This window comes from Suncus etruscus, chromosome 8 (genome assembly GCF_024139225.1).
Source record: "Suncus etruscus isolate mSunEtr1 chromosome 8, mSunEtr1.pri.cur, whole genome shotgun sequence".
NCBI lineage: Eukaryota > Metazoa > Chordata > Mammalia > Eulipotyphla > Soricidae > Suncus > Suncus etruscus.
The window spans coordinates 19066528-19093316 of record NC_064855.1 but is presented as its reverse complement, the minus strand read 5'-3'; the positions used below and the strand labels follow the sequence as shown (position 1 = coordinate 19093316).

General features: G+C 42.2%; 1 protein-coding gene across 1 annotated transcript in view; it reads left to right on the top strand.

Annotated features, from left to right (window-relative positions):
* HTR3B (5-hydroxytryptamine receptor 3B) overlaps window positions 1–26789 on the top strand; it is a 73269-nt gene that overhangs the window by 37371 nt on the left and 9109 nt on the right. The window contains exons 3-7 of the mRNA XM_049778411.1: window positions 4272–4432; window positions 21824–21868; window positions 22570–22679; window positions 23266–23435; window positions 24156–24313. Coding sequence (XP_049634368.1) covers window positions 4272–4432; window positions 21824–21868; window positions 22570–22679; window positions 23266–23435; window positions 24156–24313 — 644 coding nt within the window. The remainder of the gene's footprint in view (window positions 1–4271; window positions 4433–21823; window positions 21869–22569; window positions 22680–23265; window positions 23436–24155; window positions 24314–26789) is intronic.

Sequence of the window (26789 nt, the reverse complement as noted above, 5' to 3'; positions counted from 1 at the left end):
GGCTGCTTGCAAGGCAAACGCCGCTGTGCTATCTCTCCGGGCCCCAAACTTTTACTTTTAAAACTACAACTGAAGTGGAACAAGTTAGTTGCAGAAATAAGAAAGCAATTTGGTGGCTGGAGGCTGGAAATGATGTTTTTAATTGGATAGAAAAGAAAAACAGCCACTTATCATAAAAGTATAAAAATCTTCTATATTGAACTTGAAGGATAAAAGCATATCTTAATTATAAAAATGAAAATAGCAGAATATCATTAGATATCAAATGTTTTTTTTAGCAGAAAATAATTTTGAACATTAAACTAAGTAAGAAAATAGAAAAAATTGAAGGTAAACAAACAAGAAATTCATAATGATGTTGCTTTCTGGTGTTTTCTATTATGCTTTGTTTTTGTTCTACCCATGACAGAAAATGTGTTTTAATAGAATCTAACAATCAGGGGCCCGGTGAGATAGCACAGCGGCGTTTGCCTTGCAAGCAGCCGATCCAGGACCTAAGGTGGCTGGTTCGAATCCTGGTGTCCCATATGGTCCCCCGTGCCTGCCAGGAGCTATTTCTGAGCAGACAGCCAGGAGTAACCCCTGAGCACTGCCGGGTGTACCCCCCCCCAAAAAAAAAGAATCTAACAATCAGAGCCTAAACATAAATCATGTTTAGCATATTTGTGGCCAAAAAAACTTGTCCTCTGGAATTTTCACAGGGTTAATATTATGACAATATGTAAATTTAAGACTCATGACTGAACTAAGGGCCACCTTGCAGCTTCTTCCTAAAGGGTATATGTTAGGATAGAAGGATAGGATCAAGAGAGACAGGTCATTTCTGTCCCTGTACTCTTAGGGATCCCATTTATCTTGAGTCACCTTTACATATTTTTCATACCTCAAGTAAGAGATATCATTGTAAAATGTAAGGTGCAATGTAGACCTGTGATACTAACCTGCAAACAGACGCAGAGAAAATCACAATGGGCTATTTTTTTTCTAATAATAGAAGCCATGCAATGTGTCAGTCTTTTAGGGGAGCACTCAGTACTGTTCCTAACATTCTTGGGGAGACGGGGCAGTCTTGCATCATGCTCAAAAGGTTTTGGATCCAATCTGTTTTTTTTCAGACAGCATTAACCTTCCCAAGTCTGTATAGTCGCTCACCTGTGATCAAAGTGTCTCCCGGATAGTTGTATTGGGTTCCTCTCAAAAGCTGTTGTAAAGGTTACATGAGATTACATGGGTAAAGGGCTCTTTGCCTGCTGAATCCAGAAAGTATTCAACCATAATTAGGGGACTTGAGAATGTAATTCAATGAGAAGGCACATATCTTGCATTTATGTGGTCCTGGATTTGATCCCCAAAACTGCCCCCAAAATATGCTTTTAGCATATATAAATAGTGTAGCATAATAATGATTATGATATTACACACCTAAGCCTTTATTTCCATATAGCTTTAAAAAAGGCAAGAGTAGCTCTTTTTTCTTTATACACATGTGTTGGGTTGGGGGTGGCAAGGATGACCCATACGAGAAGTGTTCAGGGGCTACTCCTGGCCTAATTTTTTGGTTGTTTTTGTTGTTTTTTGTTTTTGTTTGTTTGTTTTTTGGGTCACAACCGGCAGTGCTCAGGGGTTACCCCTGGCTCTACACTCAGAAACCATTCCTAGCAAGCTTGGAGAACCATATGAGATGCCGGGATTTGAATCACTGTCCTTCTACGTGCAAGGCAAACGCCCTATCTCCATGCTATCTCTCCAGCCCTGGCCTACTTTCTGATGGTGCACAGGTGACCATTCCAGGTGGGAATTGAACCTGGGTCTCTGTCATGCAGCACTCACATGTCCTAGTCTTTTGAGCCATCTCCCAGACCCAGAGCAGCTCTCTTCATCCAAATGCTCAGAATCTTTTGTTTGTTAGTTTTGAGTAAGCTCAGGTCTTACTCCTGGCTTTGTCCTCTGGGATCACACCTAGTAGACTGGCAGGGGTGGAGCAGGAAACCTTAGAGAATGTCAGGGATCAAACTCAGGTCAGCTTCATATAAGACAAGCATTCTACCTGCTATGCTATTGCTCTGGCCCCAGAACACTTTTAAAGGAGGTGTGCAGAGAGTAACTCATTCAGACCAGAAAAAAGAAAGGAATGATTCTGTTTGTATGATCTCTGACAATTCTCTCTTCATCTAAAAGCGCTGTTAACGCATAGCTCAGCCCCTCACACATTTCACTTTCCAGAAATTTCACAATGAATTCTTTGAAGCTGGTTATTAGCATTCAAGAAGGCGGTGCTAGCCAAGAATCTGGCCTGGGTCTGATGGCTCCCACCCAGTGTCTGTTAAAACATCACTGAACTGTGAGTCATTTGGTCCTTGTGTGAATGTCACATTAGCTTTCAGAGGGCATAATTTACAGTTAATTAATGGTCACTTAAATCCTTAATCTCTCTCCTGTAATTGATCTTGCTCCCCAGGCAAATTCACATCTATAGTAGAAATGTAATTTATTATTTCTTTCCATTTTAAACTACTACCGCTGCCACCACCACCACCACCAAAAGAAATCCAATGGATCATTGTTGCGTGCTTGTTTGCACTTTTTTTGTGTGTGTTTTCCTCCTATCACTGTTGTTTTCTCTTCATCTGTAGTTGAAACTTTCAGGACTTTGGAGATTTTAACTTTTTTTTTTTTTAAATAGACGTATTTATTCAGAGCGGACCTATGGATGAGGAATGGTTCCGAAGGGAATTGGAGTCTCTATGAGTGGGGGATGTAGGGAAAATGTGTTCCTTTCTCAAATTTATGTTTTCACTCGGTCTCAGGTAGTTTTTCTGAGCATACACAGTTCAGTTTCCCCAACTGGGACTTGAATTGGGAGCTTCCAAGCGAAGTAACAAAGTAAAGTTACCCACAGAGAAGTTCACAGGGAAAGTATCCAGACCAGCCTCTCCCCATCCTCTTGACTTCCCTCCCCTGGGGTACACCAGTGAGAAATGGTCTTGGGTAGAGAGATTCACAGTACATTTTTTGACGATCACCGATCACAGAAGCCCCTAAAAATGATGCCAGCTGCCAGCCACCCACCTTAGCTCGGCATGCCTGAATTCCCAATACCACTTTGGGCTGCTGTTTGGGTGAGTGGTTAGGGAGTTAAAAAATGCTCATTAGATTCCCAGTTCTCGTGGTAATGAAAGTGAATATTCCACTGCCCACAATGAGCCTGGAATTGCACCTCCAGCATCGTGCTTAGCATTTTGGTCACACTGACGCGGATAAATCATAGAAACTACTGCCTGTGGCAGCAAGTGACATGTATCCTTCATCAAGAAATGGGCATGAGCAGCGTTGTCACATGGGGAGGGAGAGCTCATTTACAGTTTCCTGCTGGAGACCACACACCTTCAGCAGCCCATCAAAATAACCATCAAAGCTCCGAGTTCCTGCTGATGGATTTCACTCACGCATCCGTGTCAGTCCCATGATGAGCAAAGCTTCCAATTCCCCAGGGGTGCCCCCCTGCACAGCTTCTGAACAAAATATCTTTTTGCCATTTGGAGAAAGTTCTCACAGATTTGTCACTTCCAATTGTTGGTGCTCATTTCTCTTGCTTGCTTCCCCCCCGTCCCTTCACTTCAACACCAATCGTGGTTCTTATACAAATCAAGATTCCTGGGTCAGAGGAGAGGATTGTTGCCTGAAACTAGAGAGGATTTGCCCGAAAAGAAGATCTCATTTTCTGACAAGTGCATTTGATTTTGAGACAGAGTAAGGAAGAAAAGAGGTATTTTTTTTTTAGATAAAGGAAAAATGTATAAATGGGAATCTCATGAATTCTGTTCTTTGGAAATATACATAGATTTTTTTTCTTTCACTGTTCATGTTTCCACATGGGTTCTCTGATTGTTGAATTATAAATGGAAAGTCCGAAGAAAATTTAGGGTGGGTAAAGTTTAGCCCAAATATATTGTATGCCTTCTCCCTTTTGTACTATAAATGGAAGCTCTGTCTCTAGGATCTGATAGCCGTGTAAAAGAAATTATAAGTGCAGTTAGCACATTTGGAAATGGAATCACTTTATTGTGACATTTGACTATTGGGCACTGAGATCGTCAACTAACTTAAAATAAATAGCTCCCAAAGGGCCCAATAGTTAGGTATAGATTTAAGCAGATTAGGGTGGGCTGTATACTTGATTCTACCTTGAGCCACCCAGGCTCAAACAGTCGGAAATCGGTTCCAGATGTTGAGCTCCTCTCATTTTCATCTTCCTGGTGATTCTCTTCCAGCTCCCCTGGCTTCAGGCAGCCCTCATCCCAGGAGTGCTGCCCTGTATCAGCTCACCGAGCAGCTGTTGCAGAAATACCACAAGGAAGTGAGGCCAGTTCGTGACTGGACTGAGGCCACCACTGTCTACCTGGACATAAGCTTCCGTGCTGTTCTGGATGTGGTAAGGTCACTATACCCTCTCCCAGCCCTGGTATCCTCATGTAAGACTGCTGCAGAGGCAGGGACCCAAGAAGAGGGGGATATTCTCAAGACTAATTGCTTAGGTAGCTAAGTCTGCTAGAGTCTGCTTTAGCCATTAGCTAAATGTTCAACCTTTGAGGTTCAATCTCCATTGGGCAACTCTTGCTTTCTGGTCCTCAGTTTACATTGAGAAGGATAAGATGGGTCTCATAGAATGAGGATACTGCCATCATGGGTCACAGAATGTTTTCTATAAGAATTGCTAATCCTGGGGCTGGAGAGATAATAGAGTGGCAAGTCACTTCTCTGATTCCATCCTCTACATCACATAATTCCCTTCCCCCTCTACCCCAAACATTGTCAGTAATGATCCCAGAGGGCAGAGCCAGGAGTAAGCCCACCCTCCTCCAAGGTGTGACCAAAATAATCAAAACAAAATAATTTAGTGAAGAATTGCTAATACCAGGGGCTGAAGAGAATGGTACAGATGTTAAGGTGTTTGCCTTGCATGTGACTGATTCCAGTTCAACCCCTAATATCACATCTGGTCCTCTGCCCAGCACTGTCATGAGTGGCCCCCTAGGCACAGAGCCCAAAATAGCCCCTCAGAACCACTGAATGTGACTCAAATCTCTCCCCACAACCCTGTACTATTCATCCCCCAAACACAAGCAATTGCTAATACCAAAAATACTAATAATCTGTTTAGGGGCCACAGCCAGCTCTGCTCAGAGCTCACTTTTGCTCTGTCTCAGGGATCATCTCTAGCAGTGCTCAGGGGACCATATGAGATGCTGGAATTGAATCTGGGGCACTGCATGCAAGGCAAACACCCTACCTGCTGTGCTACTTCTCCAGATCCAGTTATAGGCATGTTACACTCCCCACGGTTTTCTCTGACAGTTTTCATTGCTGTACATTTTGGCCACCATGTGGAGGTATCAGCTCTTTCAAAATCAATCGGACTAGTAAGGATTTAGTAGCATTTCATTGTCTGTTTTGTTTGTTTGCTTTTGGAGGGGGCATACCCAGTGATGCTTAGGCATTATTCCTGGGCCTGCAGTCAGGAATTACTACTGGTGGTACTTGGGGGACCATATGGGATGCTGGGCATCTTGCCCAGATTGGTTGCAGGCGAAAGGCAAACACCCTACTCACTGTACTATATCTCTCATTGTGGTTTTATTTTAAATTTGAGGCAGTGATTTGGATCTCTTTTTTGGGCTATTGGTTACTTATATTTGTGTTTATGAAGTACCTGTTTAAGCTTTTTCCTAATTTGTACTGGGTTGTTGGTTATTTAAAAAAAAAAAACAACCAGTACATTATTTTAATTGAATCACCATGAAAGACCGTTACAACATTGTTCATGATTAAGTTTCACTCAAACAATGTTCCAACAACCTTCAATAGTGTACATTTTCCACCACCAGTGTCTCCAGTTTCCCTCCCTCTGTTGCTGGTCTTTTTATAATAGATTTAGAGGAATTGCTTTTACATTCTGGATGCAAGTTCTTTGCTGGATATGTAGTGTAGATGTTTCTTTGCAGTCTATAGATTGCTCATTTTCTAAATGGGCTTTCCTTATGAGGAACAGAAAATTTTTAATTTAATGAAATTTGTTTCTTATAAACTATTTATGATTATGTTTTCTGGGCACAAGGGATTCTTTGCTGCTTCCAAGTTCTCACAGATATTTCCTGTATTTTATGCCAAATTTGCAATTTTTAGCTTCTTAGATTTAGTTTTACGGTCTGCTGAGGATTTTAGTTGTTGTTGTTTTATTTTGGGGTGGGCAAACCGGCAGCACTCAGGGGCTACCCCTACCTGCTGTACTGTCCTCAGGCCCTGCAGAAAATTTTTGTAATGTGTAATTGCATTAAGTGTGATTCAAGATTTTTGTTACTGTTTTTACATTTAGTTGCTTTGGGAATTTTTTTTTCCATTTACATAGGAGTTGTTCCAGTACTATAGTATTGAAAGTTTTCTATTTTCATTGAATTGTTTTGGTGCCTTGGTTAAAATTTAAGTTGATCACTACGTGTCAGCTTACTTCTCTTGAAATTTTGTAGTACCAGTTATTAAACTTTTTTCACTACTATTAATTTTTATGTATTGGGGTAGTTTCTTTGTTGGCCATACCAGCAAGGTACTCAGGAATCATCTCAGTGTTCAGGGGACTATGCAGTCACAGGAAGTGAATTAGGCCTCCTGCTTATAAATCTGCACCTAAGTCTGTAGAGCTATTTCTCTGGTCCCTTTGTTCATTTTAAGAGTAGTTTGTTTGAGGGCTGGAGAGATAGTACAGTGGTAGGGTGCTTGCCTTGTACACAGACTACCTGAGTTCAATCCCAACATTCCACATGGTTATACCAAGCACCGCCAGGAGTAATTCCTGATGTGCCGAACCAAGAGTAATCCTAGAGCATTGCTGGATGTCGCTCCTCCCAAAATCAAAAACCGCCATTACCACCACAACATTAATTCCTTGCATTTAATGTTTATAATCAACTTCTCAATTTCCCTAAGCTTTTCTTAATTTCTAAACCTCTTCTTAGAGTTTGTTTAGAAGTGTGTGTGTAATCTAAAGAGAAATTTAGTGGAGAATGGAAGTCTTAACCATGTTTATTTATTATTATTTACGGATGAGGGTTGGATCAACACCGCAGTGTTCAGGGCTTACTCTGTCTTTGTGTTCAAAGTTCACTCCTAGGGATCATATAGAATACCAGGAGCCCTGTAAAAGGCAAGCACCCTGCTTGCTCTGGTCCCATGCCCATTTTTAAAAAATAAATGTTTTTAGTGTAAAGTCCCATTGTATATTTCTTTTTGTAAAAAAAAAAATTGAGGTTGGGGCCAGAGCGGTGGCATGGTAGGGTGTTTGCCTTATACGTGGGTGACCTAGGGTGGAATGTGGTTCGATCCCCTAGTGTCTCATATGGCCTCCCAAGCCAGGAGCGATATCTGAGTGCAGACTCAGGAGTAACCCCTAAGAATCACTGGGTGTAGCCCCAAAAACAAAACAAAAAAATTGAGGTTAAAGTAGATCTGTGTATTGAAATGTATATTTTATTTACAGAAAGCCCGGGTTTGATCCCTGGTACCATAGGGCCCCCTGACATCCACAGAGAAGTCTTCAGGCACCAAGTTGAGAATAGTGTCTGAACTTTACCAGGTATGGCCAAAATAAACAACAAAATAAATTGAAGTAAAACTGACATGTGGGCCCGGAGAGATAGCACAGTGTCGTTTGCCCTTGCAAGCAGCCGATCCAGGACCAAAGGTGGTTGGTTCGAATCCCGGTGTCCCATATGGTCCCCCGTGCCTGCCAGGAGCTATTTCTGAGCAGACAGCCAGGAGTAATCCCTGAGCATCGCCGGGTGTGGCCCCCTCAAAAAAAAACCTGACATTTACCATTATATTAGTTTTTAGTCTATAAATATAATCCAAACTTTATATATAGTGCAAAGTGATCACAGTGATTCTAGTTACATTCTTCATTAGATAAAATTACAAATTGTTTTTCTTTGGATAAAACCTTCAAGATTTACTTCTTGGCTGGACATGTAGCTTAGACACAGAACATTTGCTTTACATTACTTTGTATTGTATTATTAATGTATAATTAATAATTAATTGTATTACATTACTTACATGTATTGAGGTCCTGAGTTGGATTCTTGGGGGCACCATGTACACAAAAAAGACCAAGATTCTTGTGTGTGTGTGTGTGTGTGTGTGTGTGTGTGTGGTTTTTAGGTCACACCCAGCAGTGCTCAGGGGTTACTCCTGGCTTTATGTTCAGAAATCGCTCCTGGCAGGCTCGGGGGACCATATGGGATGCCGGGATTCGAACCACCATCCTTCTGCATGCAAGGCAAATGCCTTACCTCCATTCTCTCTCTCCAGCCCTCTCTTGCAACTTTTAAATAAGCAACATAATCTAATCAACTATTGTTTCCATGCTGTATACTACATACCCATGATTGACTTACAAAGAAAAAGCAGTGTATACACACAGACACACACAGACACACACAGACACACACACACACACACACACACAGTCCAAGAAAAAGGGGAGATTTGCCATTTCAATAACATAAATGGAGAGTATTACGTTTGGTAAAATAAGCCAGATGGAGAAAGGCAAACACCAGATGATTTCACTTGTTGGTTTTTCTGAAGCAAAAAAAAAAAAAAAAAAAAAAAAAAAAAAAGAATGAATTACATGAAACAAAAACTTTTATACTAAAGAGTAATTAGTGGTTACCTTCAGGTGAAGAGGCAGGGGAGGAAGATGGGTAAATGTGGAGGAAGGGGACAGGTGCATAAGAAGGGATAGAATTGTGCTTTTTAGTGGAGAGCCTAATGTAGCTTTTCAATGATACACCTGGTACTTATAATGTTATAATGTAATACTATTTCATTTTAAAAGGCTCATTTTTACTGGCTTCCTGAGTGCAGAGCCAGGAGTAACTCCTGATCACCCCCCCTCCCCGGTGTGGCCCCCAAACAAAGAAGCAAACAAAAGGCTCATATATACTTAAAAAAAGACAAATGTCTGAACATTTGTTCCTTTTGGCCCCCTTCTCTTTCTACCTCCTCCCAACCTCATTTGTTCTGTATGTTCCCAGTCTTAGGAAAAATAATCTTACACCGTTATGATCTAGCTGTAGTTTCTTGGTAATTCTTCTTTCACAGGTTGAGGAAGTTACTTTCCGTTTTTGTTTTTATTTTGTCATACCAGTAATTGAACCTAGGACCTCATGCATGTAAAGCATGTGCTGAGCCACACCCCTGGCTCCCTCCCTTCTTCTCTCCTCTCTTCCTCCCTCCTCCCTTTCTTCCTTAGCAGTACTTGCATCTAGTCATGGCGCTATGCTCAGGAGATACCCCTGGCTTGGGAAACTACACGCAGTGCTATGAATTGAACCTGTGTCATTGCATTTGAGGCAAGTGCCTTACCTGCTATTATCTCTTGATCCAAGTCCTTGTTCTCTTATAGTAACAATTCTATGCTTTCTCCTAATCCTTACCTCTTGTCAACCAATAAATGACCATCTTTATATTTGTATTATTTCAAGATTGATATAGAAATGGATTCATGAAATACACTAGCATTGAGATTGGTTATTTTCATTCAGAATATTTCCCTTTAGGATCAGCCAAGTTGGGCATGTCAATAGTTTCTGGTAGTTCAGGGTTTTGTTTTGTTTTGTTTTGGTTTGGTTTTTGGGTTACACCCAGCAGTGTTCAGTGGTTACTCCTGGTTCTACTCAGAAATTGCTCCTGGCAAGCTCAGGGGACCAAATGGGATGCTGGGATTCGAACCACGGTCCTTCTGCATGCAAAGCAAATGCCTTATCTCCATGCTATCTCTCCGGGCAACCTACATCAGGGTTTTTTTAAAGTTAAAAAAAAATTTTTGGAGGGGAATAAAGTATTTTATTTTTGCAGGACTTCACAGGATAATGGAAACTCAACGTCCTGGGCCTTGCTGGGAATTTCTTTGCTTTACAGTTGCAGTAAAGCTATTGCTTTTTGGGGGGAGGGGCTTAAGGCTTATTCCTGGCTCTATAATCACTCCTAGCAGTGCTAGAAGACCATATGTGGTTCTGGGGATCAAACTCCAGTTGATCAGATGCACAGAAATACCTTACTTGCTGTGCTATCTCTCCAGTTCAGCTGTTGCTTTTAGAATCTGCTGCTTTTGTGTATATGTGGTGTGTGTGTGTGTGTGTGTGTGTGTGTGTGTGTGTGTGTGTGTGTGTGTGTGTGTGTGTGTGTGTGACACCTGGCATTGATCAGGGGTTACTTCTGGTTCTGAACTCAGAAATTAGTTCTGGCAGACTCAGGAGACCATATGGGATTCTAGGAATCAAACCCAGATTGGCCACATGAAAGGCAAATACCCTCCCCACTGTGCTATCACTCTGGTTCTGGTCTATGCAGTTTAATTGAAGAGTCTCATCTATTTATCATTTTGCTATTTGGTCATCTGGGTATTTTTTTTTGTACAAAACAGGCACCTTAATGTCTGAACTATGTTTCCAGCCCCTTCATCATTAACTTATTAAAACAATGTATGTAGGGTTAATGTTATTATACTTTACATAAAATTGACATATCTTGGGGGCTAAAGAGATAGTACAGAGGATAGGGCAATTGCCTGACATGCATCTGACCTAGGTTCAATCTCTGGCATCTCATATGGTTCCCCAAGCTTGCCAGTAGTGATCTCTGATTACAGAGCCAGAAGTAATCCCTGAGCTCCACTGGGTGTGGCCCCAAAACAAACAAACAAACAAACAAATCCCCAAAATTATATACCTTTGTCTTCACAAGAAAAACAATTACAACCATACGAAGTGATGAACCTTAACTAGATTTATTGTGGTCATCATTATATACAAGACATTATGTTGTAAACCAGAAACTAATGTTTTATATAAGATTCATTGCAATAAGAGGTATAAAACCAGACAACAGAAGGGCCAGAGATAATAGCACAATGGTAGGGCATTTGCCTTGCATGTAAATGGATGGTGGTTCAAGTCCTGGCATCTTATAGGGTCCCCTCAAGCCTACCAGAGGTGATTTCTGAGCTGCTGGTTGTGACCCAAAAAACAAAAAACAAAAAACAAAAAACAAAAAAGAAAAAGAAAAACTCAAAAAAAAAAAAACAAAACAAAACAACCAGACAACAGTAACTCTATTTGCCCAGGCTGGAGGCCAGATACTTACAGCACATGCCTGGCATACACTGTGTGCTGAGTTCAATTTCTGACACTCTGTGACCTCCTAAGAACTGTGATATGTAGTACTGGTGACAGCCACTTGGGAAACCCACCCCATATAAAAGAGGAAAAAAACCCAAATACCACTTTTCCAGTCTTTTTGTTGTTTTCCTACTTTTCTTCTACAATTATACATTTACATGTGTCACATGCCAACAATACAACATCACCTCCTTTATGAAAATAATTTAACAGTGTCTCTTCGAGGTTTCTTTTGTGGGGGATTGGATCATACTCAGCAGTGTTTAGAGGTACCTCCTGGCTCTTCACTCAGAAATGCTCCTGGAAGGCTCTGGGAACCATATGGGCAGCCAGGAATCGAACCGGGACCATCCAGGGTTGGCTGCATGCAAGGCTAATACCCTACTGCTGTGCTATCACTCCGCCCAGTCTCTTTGTTTTAATGAAAGTGTTTTGTTTTGTTTTGTTATTGTTAACATCTTAGCACTATGTATCATACCCTGATTTTTATTTTTAAACTGAGAATGAGATATTAGAATTCATGAAAAAGTAATTTTCAACTAAAAGTCTAATTGACATAATAGAATTTAAATGATATTTTTTAAGTTGAATGCAAATTATTTTTAGCTCAATTTTCCTTTAGCTCATATTACTACCCAATCATTAGCTCTTCTATTAAGGAACATTTATCTGGAACATAGAAAATATAGCGATTTTGTTTAGTTTGGTGGTGATGGTATTTCCTAAGCAGCACTCAGGGAGTCCCAAGGTCACTCCTGGAACTGCTCAGCCATCGGGCTGAAGCTATGCCAGGGCACAAGAATGTGCATTATTCAGGCCCTGCAACTCATCGACTGACTATCAGGGCCATACCCAATGATGCAGTTTGAAGATCTCATGCTACTCAGATCAAACCTTTATAAGCACCTGCTTTGTACTGTCTGTCCCCGCCGGTCTGGTCCCTTGCTGATACTTTTTGTTTTTATGTTTTCTATTATTTCTAATACCTTAATAACAGTTTTATGATATTAATACTGTTTCATGCATATATATTTTTTTTGGTTTGTTTTGTTTTGTTTTTGGGTCACACCCGGCAGTGCTCAGGGGTTACTCCTGGCTCTCTGCTCAGAAATCGCTCCTGGCAGGCTCGGGGGACCATATGGGATGTTGGGATTTGAACCACTGTCCTTCTGCATGTAAGGCAAATGTCTTACCTCCTTGCTATCTCTCTGGTCCCTGTTTCATGCATTTTGTTTTTGTTTTTGTTTTTTGTGTTTTGGGCCACACCCAGCGTTGCTCAAGGGTTACTCCTGGCTGTCTGCTCAGAAATAGCTTCTGGCAGGCACGGGGGACCATATGGGACACTGGGATTCGAACCAACTACCTTTGGTCCTGGATCAGCTGCTTGCAAGGCAAACACCGCTGTGCTATCTCTTCGGCCCTGTTTCATGCATTTATAAGACTGTTAATGACAATGTCGTTGTTTCTTTGTCACCCACCACCAGAGTGCCCTCTTCCCTCCATCCCTGTGCCTCATTTACATTTTTTTTGTTTTGGGGTCACACCCGGCAGTGTTCAGGGGTTACTCCTGGCTCTACACTCAGAAATTGCTCCTGGCAGGTCGGGAGACCATATGGGATGCTGGATTTCGAACCACAGTTCTGCATGCAAAGCAAATGCCCTACCTCCTTGGTATCTCTCCTGCCCTCATTTACAATTATTAACAACTTCAGGCCTTGTAGCACCATTTGAACTTTCCCTCACTTGTATACGTGCTCTCTCACACAAGTAACAAGAGCTGGACCTAAGATGCCTGCAAGAGTATTTAGAGAACTGCCAGAAAATACCCACTTGTACTACAAAAAGAAGTGCTTTCTTACTGGGCATTTGTAGGAAATCACTCATTTAAGTCTTTTCTCTAATTGTTTGTAGAACTAGGTTGTTGGCTGTGGTTCTCCTCACCTACAGAACAGCTTTGTAATCTGTGGGTGTTGTGACTAGATTCTTTGTCCGACTCTCTTCTGGAAAGAGAAGAGTATGATTTCAACTCTTTTTCTTTTTTTTTTTTTGGAAACTCCAGATCACTGAGGTTTAATCCCTCAACCCCGAGGAAGGGATTAAACTGCTGTTTAGGTTTCTTCTTTACTTACTCTTTCATTTTCTTACTTTTTCAATTCAGACAACATAGAAATCGCTTAGACTCCTTTAAAGAAAACTTATTCAGAATTAACAATTGTTTGGGGCCAGAGTGATAGCGCAGTGGTAGGGCCTTTGCCTTGCACGCAGCTGACCCAAGACATACCCCAGTTCGAATCCCGGCATCCCATATGGTCCCCTCTGCCTGCCAGGAGCAAGTCAGGAGTAGCCCCTGAGCATCGCTGTGTGTGGCCCAAAAACCAAAAACCAAAAAAAAAAAAAAAAAAAAAAAAAGATTTTTGTTTGTTTGTTTTTGTGTCATATTCTCTGGTACTCAGAGCTTACTCCTGACTCTGCACTCAAGAATTACTCTTGCTGGTACTTGGATCATAGGGGATGTTTGGGATCAAACATGGGTCAGTTGTATACAAGGCAAGCACTCCTACCTGCTGTACTATCGCTCTGGTCAGAAGATCTTTATATTAATACTTTCCTTTAATAAAAATACCAAGTTGAACTTTTAAACTTAACTTTTTCTACTCTGAATATAAGATAAAAAGGGGCCAGAGAGATCACACACAGGGTAAGGCATTTGTCTTGCATGCAGCTGACCTGGTTAAATACCTGGCCATCCCATATGGTCCCCAGAGCCTGCCAGAAGCGATTTCTGAGTGCAGAGCCAAAAGTAAACGCTGAGTGCCACTGGTGTGGCCCCAAATACCCCAAATAAAGCTAAATAAAAAATAAAGAAAATCAAATTACTTGTGTAGGATACCATCATTTAAAATATGATAATCTCTTCCTTTACTTCTATGCAATGTACTCATTTGCTGTTAGAATATGTTCTATAATATTACTGGGAATGGCAAAATTATCCTTTTGAAACTTAGAAAAATATACTTTAGGGGCCGGGCGGTGGCGCTGGAGGTAAGGTGCCTGCCTTACCTGCACTAGCCTAGGAGACGGACCGCGGTTCGATCCCCCGGCGTCCCATATGGTCCCCCAAGCCAGGAGCGACTTCTGAGCGCATAGCCAGGAGTAACCCCTGAGCGTCACCGGGTGTGGCCCAAAAACCAAAAAAAAAAAAAAAAAAAAGAAAAATATACTTTATTCCTCTCTACCCAGTCTTCAACCTGTATTCACTACTGCGCTGAATCTAAATCTAGTTCTCCATAGAACATCTTCTTCATTCATCCGCAAAATATTAGAGTCCTTCAGACCTCAGCTCCTAAAAGAAATGCCTCTCATTTCTCCAGCTGACACAGTACCTCTTCTTTTGAACCCACTAAAATGCACACGGTTATATATGAAAATCCTCCCAGGGCCGGAGAGATAGCATGGAGGTAGGGCATTTGCCTTGCATGCAGAAGGATGGTGGTTCGAATCCCGGCATCCCCATATGGTCCCCTGAGCCTACCAGGAGTGATTTCTGAGCGTAGAGCCAGGAGTGACCCCTGAGCGCTGCCAGGTGTGGCCCAAAAGCAAAACAAAACAAAAAATAAAATCCTCCCATTTTTCTCTATTTATTTATTTATTTATTTATTTATTTATTTATTTATTTATTTATTTATTTATTTATTTATTTATTTATTGTGAATTTTGGGTCACTCCCGGCAGTGCTTAGGGGTTACTCCTGGCTCCATGCTCAGAAATTGCTCCTGGTAGGCACGGGGGACCATATGGGACTCCAGGATTTGAACCGATGACCTTTTGCATGAAAGGCAAAGCCTTACTCCATGCTATCTCTCCGGGCCCCTCTCCTATTTTTTCTTTTTTTTTTTTTTTTTTTTTTTTTTTTTTGGTTTTTGGGCCACACCCGTTTGACGCTCAGGGGTTACTCCTGGCTATGTGCTCAGAAATCGCCCCTGGCTTGGGGGGACCATATGGGACGCCGGGGGATCGAACCGCGGTCCTTCCTTGGCTAGCGCTTGCAAGGCAGACACCTTACCTCTAGCGCCACCTCGCCGGCCCCTCCTATTTATTCTTAAGCAGAACTAAAGGGGGAAATTTTGTGCTCATGGTCATTGATTGGGGGGAGGACACACCCAGTGGTGCTCAGAGGCTACTCCCAATCTAAAGCTCCAGGCATCACTCCTGATGCTACTGGGGAATGGGGGGGTGGGGTGACCGTGTGGCCCCAAAGACCAAACCTGGGTCTTACATACAAAGCATAAGTTCCAGCCCATTGACCCATCTCTCCGCCCTCACATTCATGTGAACATGATATGCATAACAGTTTATCTTCAAAGAAACCAGAGAGCTCTTCAACATATGTAAATAAACAATAAATTAATCAAACATATGAAAACTAATAAATAAATTAACATGTAAGTGCCACTTTTTGGATGGTCTTGATTGTTTAAAGATGGACTTTGCAGATGCTTCTGTTACATTCAAGTGGGCTAAACCCACCATCTTATTCACCAAGGCTGCAGGGCGGGTTCTGAAGGACTCCATCAAACTGCTTTCAGACCCTCCTCACTGAGCGCTCCCCCAGTGAGAACAGATAACTTGTTGGAGCATCTGCCAGCAGCTGAACTGCAGGCAACTTTTGTTCGGAATGAAGCGCCTTCAGCCCTGCTTTCAGCGCTGCACTTCGCTTCCATTATATTGTTTGCGCCTCCTGTTTTGTTTATATGAAAGACTACAGTCTTGTCTTAGGATTTCTGGGTATTCGGAGTACCTTAGGGAAATCTGATTATAGAGATAATCTACTCAACAACCAAGAGTCTCAATTTGTTTCTATTGAGTTTTGTCAATTCCGAATCCCAGATACCTTTGTATTCCAGTCCATTGATGAGCGCCTCCCAGCCAGACGCTGAGGCATCTGTTTCTATAGTCCTTGGAACTGGGAAAGATAAATAAGAATGTACGGGAATTATCTGTATATTTGCTAACCACCAATTTAGATCTAAATAGGCTCCCTCTGTTAGGAAGACTAATGAATTCCAATTCTCTGAAATATCCTTTGCTTTTAACAAGCAAGATGGAAGGTATCTAAAAGGGGGGGAAAAAAGGAAAAAAAGAAACACAGAGGAAAAGCTGTGAATAATGCCACCAGAGAACCAATTATGTTCACCAGCTGGCATGGAGAAACTTGTTTCCGTTAACAAAAAAGGATTTTAGTTTTAGCCTCAAACTTTTTTTTTTTTATTGTGTTCTGTAGGCCTGAATTGATGTTGCCTCACAGATTCCCATATAAGAAGCTAGAAAAACAATTGTTAGTTTTGATTTTTTAAAATCTTTCACTTTCTATTCCATACCTGGGGTGCTCCATGAGCCTTTTCTATTCCTCTGTGCTGAGTGATCACTGCTCAGTGGTTCTTAGGGGACCATAAGCAGTGTCAGGGATGGAACTCGTGTTGGCCACATGCAAGGCAAGCTACTGTGCTATTTTTCTGGCCCCTGATTTATTTATTTATTTTATTAATTTTTTTTATTTAAGCACCATGATTACAAACATGATTATAGTTGGCTTTCAGTCACAAACAACACCCCCTTCACCAGTGCAACATTCCCAACCCCAACGTCCCCCCCTTTCCATCCCCTGCCAGTATTCGAGACAGGCATTCTACTACAGTTATTTTTTTTAAGTTCAGTAAGCTGGTTTTTTTTTTTTTCTTTTTTTAAAGGATAAGTGTTTAAAAAAATACAGTAGTAAAGTGTGAAAGTGGCAATTGCCGTTGTTTGCATAGGCCCAGCAAAATATGGGGAAAACAGGGGGGGGGGTGGGAATCCTTGGCCTGATTACAAGAAGGCCTCACCCCAGAAGTTTATCAGCATAAGACCTACTCTGGGTTCTAGGCATACCAGTCTGTCCAACTCCTGAGTCATTCTCCATGGTCTGGTGAAACTTTTTCACACTTTAGCTGTTGTTAGTGTCAGGTTCCTGTATTTAAAGATTTTGGATTCTGTGCATTTCCTTCATTGAAGTCAGGCTGATGTGGAACATCTTTTAGTTTCACCTCACCATTCAATGCGGAGAGACCTGCCCTGCAAGCAGGTTGTTGCTAAGTCGTCTGGGTGTTGAGAGCACTCTTTGGGGTAAGTCAATGTCTGGCCCCTGGTTTAAATTTTTATTTATCTTTTTGGGGGGCTATACCAGCAGTCCTTTCAGTTGCTTTCAGAATTGTTTGGGAGATCATGTGGTGCCAGGTATTGAACTTGGGGTTCCAGCATGCAAAGCATGTGCTACAGTTCTTAGGGCTATCTTCCCAGCTCTAGGGAAAGAAAAAAATTTCCCTATTTACCTCCTTCCTTCCTTCCTTCCTTCCTTCCTTCCTTCCTTCCTTCCTTCCTTCCTTCCTTCCTTCCTTCCTTCCTTCCTTTTTTTTGTTTGTTTGTTTGTTTAGGTTTTTGGGCTCAGGAGCTATTCCTAGCCCTGTGCTCTCAGGTATAATTCCTGATGGTGTTGGGGGGTTGAACCTGGATCAGCTGTGGACAAGTAAACAAAAGAAACAGTGAAAAAGTCACTGTGGATTGTCTTCCTCAGGGAGAGGTGGCAGGATAAAAGAGTGATTACAGGACACACACACACACACACACACACACACACACACACACACACACACACACACACTGTGTTCCCTGGGAGTGCTGACTTTCTAGTAATGTAGAAATTAAGAGCTCTTAAAGCACCTTTTTCCACCCCTCTCCTCTATCAACTCACTCGCTATTCATTTCTTGTATGTCTTCATATTCAACACCTCACTCCCTTTAGCTCTTGGGAATATAAATCTAATTTCTGTGTACTTTTTCCTTCACAAAATACCTTCAACGCTCATGCTTATATGCATGTATATTAATCCTTTATTTTTATTTTGCTGGAAAATCATTTTCATATGCATATGCCATATGATGTCTGTTTCTTCAATAATTGATGAACAGTTGAGTTAGTTCTGCTGTTTGATTTCTATGAAAAAAATACTGTTGTGAACATTTTGATACTGTGTGTTCAGACTAATATTTTCAATTCTTTTGGTTATATATATATGTATATATATATATCTACTTGAGAATTGGCTTATCACATAGTAATGCCACACATTTAATGTTTTTAAGTAGTAATGAGATGTAACATAGCTGTACCATATTATCATCCTACTAGCAATGTATGAAGCTTCTAATTTCTTGATGTTCTTGCCATAAACTTGTCATTTTCTTCTTTTTAAATTTTAGCCATCCAAGTGAGATGACTCAGATCACATCAAGGCTTAGAGTTGTATTTTCTTAATGACTTATTGAATGAACCTCATTTTATGGGCAAAGTTTTCATTTGTAGAACTCCTTTGGGAGAATATCCCTAGCCCTAAGTTGACGTTCTCATTATATTTACTATAGTAAAACACATTTACATAAAAATTTCCATCTTAACTTGTTTGTTTCATGGTTCACATTTGACAGTGCTCAAGGGCTGCTATTGACTTGGTGCTCAGGGGTCATTTCTCGTTAGTGCTCTGGGGAGACTGTGGTGTTGGGGATCAAAGTCATGCCCTCCTGCATGAAAAGGATGTGCTGCAACCCTTTGAGTTACCTTTCTGATCCAGGTAGTAGCTGTTTCTGAGTGTATTGTTTCATAGTATCAAATACATTTTCATTATTGTGCAGCCTTCACCAGCAGCATACATAAAACTATTGAAAATCTTGGTCAAAGAGATGCTTTGCCATGTGTAAAACTCGAGTTCAATCTCTAGCACTAACTCCTCAAGCACTGTGGGGTATATAGACCAGGATGACCTCAGGGACCCTCTGAATCACTGAACCCAAATATTATCAAGCATATTTGGCAAGCAAATATTGTTGGAGTAATGCTGGGAGTGGCCCTTGGGCCCCTGGGCCCCTGAGTTCCACTGCAGAGACTCTTCACAAAAGGTGTTAAAATTTTGGGGTCTAGGGCCCGGAGAGATAGCACAGCGGCGTTTGCCTTGCAAGCAGCGAATCCAGGACCAAAGGTGGTTGGTTGGAATCCCGGTGTCCCATAGGGTCCCCCATGCCTGCCAGGAGCTATTTCTGAGCAGACAGCCAGGAGTAATCCCTGAGCACCGCCGGGTGTGCCCCAAAAACCAAAATAAATAAATAAATAAATAAATTTTGGGGTCTAGAAACCATAACAGTGTAGGAAACTCACAGATGTTAAGTGCCTTAACATTGGCCTTTGAGTTGTGTTTGGGTATTCAATTGCAACAGTAAGCAAACAGAAGCAAGGTAGGGATACGTGGAACTAAGTCTTCTGCAACTGCATAAGAAACCACCCAGGCCTCAGGAGATGGTTCAAAGGGTTGGAGCTACTTGAGGGTTCTCTGCTTAGCACCCCAGGGGCACTGGGAACCACAGGGGATAGCCCTGAACATTCTTCTGAAGTTCATGTTCTATGTGGTGAGGATATGCCTTTTCTTTTAATCCCTAAGAAAATAATAGTTCTTCAATGTTCTTTAATTGATTAGAAAATTTAACAATAGTAATGTGTATGCTTTGAATCTTTTTGCTTGTTTGTTTTGTTTTGGCCACACTCAGTGACACTCAGAGGTTACTTTTGGCTATGTGCTTAGAAATCACCCCTGGCTTGGGGGACCATATGGGATGCCGGGGGATAGAACCATGATCTGTCCTAGGCTAGCGCAGGCAATGCAGATGCCTTACCACTTGAGCCACTGCTCTGGCCCCTGCTTTGAGTCTTTTAAAGAAAATCACTGCAGACATAAAAAAAAATCACATTTATTTAATCAAAGATATACCTCTTTGGACATGCTAGCATAGGGCTGCCTTGGTTTCTTTTTTGCCACCACATGTCCCCTAAAGCACTGCTGGGTGTGTCCCTGAGATTCCCAGTACCTCCAGGATAGCCTGAATAATTCTGGATACCAGAGATGAGGCCTGAGCAGCCTCAAATTCTTTGGTCCTTGCATTGAACTGTTACCTCCATTGACTAAGAATTGCCAGTGGGGTCCCTCTCCCCAAAATACACATATATGTATATAGATCAATGGGTAGATAGCCTTTACATAGCCTCATTTAGTTTGACTTATAAGCAGAGAAACTGAAACCAAAGATGACTCAGAAAGTTTTCCAGGAACAGTTGGGACTGAGACTGACTGAGGCCTGAAGGAACAGTTTGAGGCTTAATACCTGCCTTGCAAGCAGATGGTAACAAGTTCAAGTCCCAAGTGCCCCATGGGTGCACTGAGCATGCTCCATGCAGTTCTTCCTGTGAACCCTGGCTCCACAGTGAAGCAAATCACTTGAAGCACACACCCTGTTTTAATACCCAGAACAGACATTCTGTTTTCCATATCCCTTTACCCTGACTTCCCTAAACACAGAAACGTCACCCTTTTTGAATATAACATCTTTACTTAAGCATCATGATAAGCATCACCACTTTAATCCCTTCTTACATCCTACCCAATTGGCTGACACAGAGTCCATGCCTCACTCTCCCCTAATACAAATAATTCTCTCCCACCTACAATAAACTGAGTTACTCTCCCAAAGTGGCTGGTGGATGCTTCTTTGTGAGTACTCTACTCGCCCAGGATCCAATCTCACCAGTGACCTCTACATCCTGGAATCTGACTTCACCAGCATCATGTACTCCTCAGGTGCCTCTGGTCATGCCACAGCCACCCCCACAGTCACTGCAGCGAAAATGTGGGAGCGCCATGGCCAGAAAGTGTAGCCTCTGGTGAACGTGTGTGTGTGTGTGTGTGTGTGTGTGTGTGTGTGTGTGTGTGTGTTGCAGCCATGGTCACTGGTGTGCCTCAACTCAGTGCTCACCCCTGAGCATCACAAGATCATGAGGGAGGAGATCAAACTTCAGCAAGCACCTGGCCAAGTTTGTGAGCCCCCCCAAATTACAAGTACCCCTGTCATCCCCTGTCCATCAGGCACTACAGCCAAGGGTGTCTGTGTAAGAGAGAGACAAAGAAAGACAGAGAGAGACAGAGAGAGAAAGACAGAGAGAGACAGAGAGAGAAAGAAAGAGAGAGAGAGAGAGAGAAAGAGAGAGAGAGAGAGAGAGAGAGAGAGAGACCCCAGTTATCACAACAAGAACAAAGGGATGAGGGATTACAAGTAAATTCACTAGAAAAGGATTCACTGAAGGATTTAAAATAATACCTTGATTACAGATAAAAATTTTGTTCTTATCTTTCAGGCCACAACTGGCTTAAGACTATCAGTTTTAAGTCTGATTAATGGCAAAATTAGTGGGCAAGAGATTAACAAATTATTCGAGATGTCAAGTGCAGTCAAAGTGCCGTTCAGTCATAGATAAAGTAACTTTATAGGGACAGAAGTACACCAGAAATACAACAGAACTCTCAGATCCTTATGAGTCAAGGTACTCATTTTAAAACCGGTACTACTTGGCTAGATATTTTTTATTATTTATTTTGTTCTCTAAACTATCGTATTGTTGAATTGGACTTCTGTTTGCTGACTTCTGAGATTTGGTATGATTTTTTTTTTTTCTGTAGGATGCACAGAATCAAAAGCTGAAGACAAGTGTGTGGTACCAGGAGGTAAATTTTTGGTTCCATGCATGCTAAACTCCAAATAGAATTATTATAAGGGATGGATATTATTATTATTTATTTATTCATTTTGGTTTTTGGGCCACACCTGGCACTGCTCAGGGGTTATTCCTGACTCTGCACTAAGAAATCATTTCTGGCAGGCTCGGGGACCATATGGGTTACTAGGGATAGAACTTGGATCTGCTCCAGGTCTACCGCTTGCAAGGTAAATGCCCTACTGCTGTGCTATTGCTTGGCCCCTGGATGTTATCTTAATGCATATGAGTCTTTTTTTTGTTTGTTTTTGTTTTTGTTTTTGGGCCACACCCGGCAGTGCTCAGGGGTTACTCCTGGCTGTCTGCTCAGAAATAGTTCCTGGCAGGCACGGGGGACCATATGGGACACCGGGATTCGAACCAACCACTTTTGGTCCTGGATTGGCTGCTTGCAAGGCAAACGCCGCTGTGCTATCTCTCCTGGCCCGCATATGAGTCTTTAGTTCTGCAGTAGATATAATTTATTAGAATCCTTGTCAGGTGCATTGCTGTGGTTTCTGACTGGTACAACCAGATTTAGGATTTGGCTGAGAAATCTTCTGCACCAGTAAGCCAATCATATTGGTAATTCATTAAGTCCACGTTCAGCTATTTAGTAGGGTTGACATCACCTGTTTTTGATAAATTTCCCTTTGTGGCTACTCCTCACAGGTTTGGGAAGATGAGTTTTTATCATGGAACTCCAGCTTGTATGATGAAATTACTGAGATCTCCTTACCTCTAAGTGTCATCTGGGCCCCTGATATCTTCATTAATGAATAGTAAGTTTTCTGGAATGTATTTCTTATTTGGGGGATAAATAGGTGGGTCATGCCTCTGGTGGCTTAAGGGGGCTATTCCCAGCTATGCTAAAGGACTCCTAGAGGTACATAGGGAACCATGTGCAGTTCTGGGAATAAAACTGGGACTAGCCTCTGGGGTATATTTCTGTGGGTCTAGAGTACTTAGAAGATGCAAGCCAGTCGTTGCTTAATTTCAGTTTTTGTTACTAGGTTTTATTTCTCAACTTGATGAGGAATATATCATTGGGATATTCAAGTTAAAAGTTCCATGAGGAAGTTTGAGGCAGGGAAAATAGTTCTATGAGGCAACATCATTGAAGATACTGATTTGTTTACCTATGTTGGAAGCACTCATGGCTTCCATGTATTAGAATAGTAGTGCTGTCTGTCCAGCTTTGTCCACATAAATTATCTTAGGGGGAATGTGTTCCTTTGCATTTTAGGTTACTCTGGATATCATGGTCATATACTAGATGTTATTATCATATAAACAGATAACTTTTGTTTATGTACTGAAACAATTCAAGCTTAAGCTCTCTAATAGTGTCTCATATGTTTTGTACAGTGTGGATATTGAAAGATCACCCGATCTCCCCTATGTATATGTGAACTCCTCTGGGACCATCAAGAACTCGAAGCCCATCCAGGTGGTCTCTGCTTGCAGTTTAGAGACATATGCATTTCCATTTGATGTCCAGAATTGCAGTCTGACTTTCAATAGTGTCCTACACACAGGTAAACCATTATACAAACCAACCCAAACTAACCTGAGTTGGTTTACAGGCAAATGCACCTATATTGGCTTAGCACACACAGGGAAAATTATATATTTCCACTAGTCTATTTTACTCTTGCAAATAATGTTTTTTAATTTGGGGATTCGAGTGATAGCACAGCAAGTAGGATGTTTGCCTTGTATGCAGCCAGTCTGGGTTTAATCCCTGGCATCCCATATGGTCCCCTGAGCCTACCAGGAATGATTCCTGAGTGCAAAGCCAGACACAGCCTCTGAGTGCTGCTGGGTATGGCCTCAAAACCACAAAAAAAATCTTTTTAAATTTGTTTTTGATGGTGCAGAAATTGTACCCACGGCTTCACACATATCTCTGAGCCACACCTCTGGACTCGCTTTGAAATATTAACATCTCTTTTTGCATTTATTTTGCTCCTGTTGGAACTTAGACCAAGTCTGAGTGTAAGCAATTTGCTTGTTGCTGATTGGGGACTATGGAAACAGCTTTATCATTATAAACATGAAGGGGTCCATACCCTAAATTCACAAAGTTCTCTCCACAGCTATAAAGGTCTTATTCTGTGCTCTGCCCTGAATACAGAACCTTCATACTGGACTCCATCCTATTTGCTGTATGTGTGGGGTGAGGGTGGTTATGAATTGGGAGCCTAGTGTTAGTTCCTCCTTCTCTTTCTCCAAGTAAATTATTTCTGTCTCTTCAGTGGAAGATGTAGACTTGGCTTTCCTGAGGAGCAGAGAAGACATAAAGCATGACAAGAAGGCATATGTGAATGACAGCGAGTGGGAACTTGTTTCTGTGTCCTCGACATACAACATACTGCAGAGCAGCACTGGGAACTTCGCTCAAATTCAGTTTAATGTAGGTCCTGCCCTTCTGGGGCCCACCACTGCCATCTTTGTGGTTTGGGCTGAGGATACTGGGCCACATTGTCTCTACTCACTTTCAGCATTTCAGAAAAGTCAATTAAAAGGACTCTAGATCTGTACCCACACCCTGCATTTCCAAGAGTAGAAGCTCAGGTTCGGGCCCAGACCTTGGACTCCTCCTCTTCCTGTATCCCACAAGTGGACACCTGAGATAATGATGTTGAGACACAACCAAGCCCAGCACCACTCATCACTGTAGAGTCCCCTGCCCTTTCAGTCCATTCCTCTATCTATCCTCTCTAAAGCTGCCGTGGGCAAAAAACCCTCTTCCTCCACATCCCCTTTAAAGGGATGTGCTGTATCTTTTCTGAGTTAAAAGCATCCTGATTTTGGGGGGGCTGGGGGACATCTCAGTGAATTCAGGAATTACTTCTGGAAGGCTTGGGGGACCATATGGGATGCCAGGGATCAGCTGCATGCCAACACCCTATGCACTGTGCTATTCTCTGGCCTCTAAATTGTCCTGCTTTGACTAGAGTCAATTATCAATAGATTCCAGGTGCACTGCAGAGACATAATATTATCATCCCATTAACTCCAATATATCAGTGAAATTCAAGTCACCTTCAGGCCAGTCATAGTACCATTAGCCCTGAATCCACAGTGCACAGCCCAGCTTCATAGACTCTTTCCAGGAATGCTCTTGGCTGTGCTGGTTTTAGAAAACTTGTCCAGCAGAGGTGTTTCCAACAGGAGTGGAGAGTGAGGTGGGGAAATGCAGGACAGTGAAGCCTGCTGCTTTGTCCATCCCTGGCTTTCCTGCTTAACTGTCCAGCCTGCCCTCTACTGCCGCTACAACTCTTAAGTTTTTACTTCACTGCTAAGCCCTGTGTTTCTGCACTAAGTCAGCTGGTGGTAGCAACTGGGGTGCAAGCTTGAAGTAGGGGGTGTCCTATGCCAAGTTGTGGGTCTCACTCTAGGGACAAGTCTCCACAGGCCCAGTGCACACACTCTAGTGAATTCTCCTGATGACAAACTCTTAGAGTAAGAAGGAAAATTTAATTCTAGCTCACAGTGGGGCGGTAATCATTCACTGTCTGATCTTGTTTCCTACCTGTGCCCCCCATTTCTACCGACTAGGTTCCTAGACCCCATTTAATGATTTCCACCTGTGGACCCCTTGTTATATATCCTGGGGGGCTAATAGCCATTTTGCTCCCAGTTGAGAAATGCTGGGCTAGACAAAGGTATTATGGTTACAATGAATAAATATGTGCTAAGGGGTTGGCTGATAGGAGCAGGCATAACACAAATTATTAATGAGGGGCAGATGCCTCTCCATCAGTTAAAGGGGGAGACAGCTTTTCCGGGCAAGCACTTGTTAACTTAGAGCATCTTAAAGCAGCCCTGAGGTGAACAGTACTGGCTGGGGGAGCAGGTCAGCTTTGCCTAGCTCTCCCCTTCCTTCCAGGTGCTGGCTGTGGGGGTCTTGCCTCATTTGCTTTTAGGTTCTTAGCAAAGATGGCACTGTGGCCTGTTTGTCCACTGTTGTTGTATTTTTTTTTCTTTTAAGTGAGGAAAAGGAAGGAGAGAAAAGAAAGCCTTTTCTAATTTCAATGAGTTTCTTGGCTGAACACCTCATTAATTTTAAAGATATCAGCCCACAAACATTATTAATGCAGCCCAAATAATGGAGAGCATTAAAGGGAAGTGGGAGGGAGCCGCACGTGAAGGTGGAATGCAGTCACCGGCCATGCTCCCCGAGAATGCTGCACACCCCATTACCTGCAACCCACAGAGGAGCATGAGGCTGGACGGGTAAGAGGAGGTGGCATCGTTTCTCTCTGTCTCCCGCCACCCCCATACACTGGGCAGCTATTGTTTATCATTACATGTCATCCTTCACTCTGAATCCCTAATTTGTCCTCTAAGCAGTGGCAACAGGCTTTTATGAACTAATTCCATTTTGTGTATGTGTGTGTGTTTGGGCCACACCAGTCGCGCTCACGGATTATTCCTAACTCTGCACTCAAGAATTACTCCTGGATTACACAGAAGATCATATGGAATGCGGGGGATTGAGCTCGGTTCAATTGTGTGCAAGCTAAAAAATTTTTTTTTATTAATGGGACCAGAGTGATAATACAGTAGGTGTAGGGTTTTTGCTTTGCAAGCGGTTAAACCCAGATTCTATACCTGGCATCCTATAGGGTCCTCTGAGTCTTCCAGGAATAATTTCCGAGCGCAGCTCCCCACATTTTTTTTTTTATTGAGTGGTCAAGAGGTAGTACCTAAGACATAGGACACTTGCCTTGCATGCAGTCAACCCTGTTCCGTCACACATATGTGGTCCCCTGAGCCCAACCAGGACTGATCCCTGAGCACAGAGCCATGTGTGGTCCAGAAATCAAAAACCAAAACCCCAACCAAATTGTCATGGAGGCACTGTGCATTCGAGTAGCTCGATA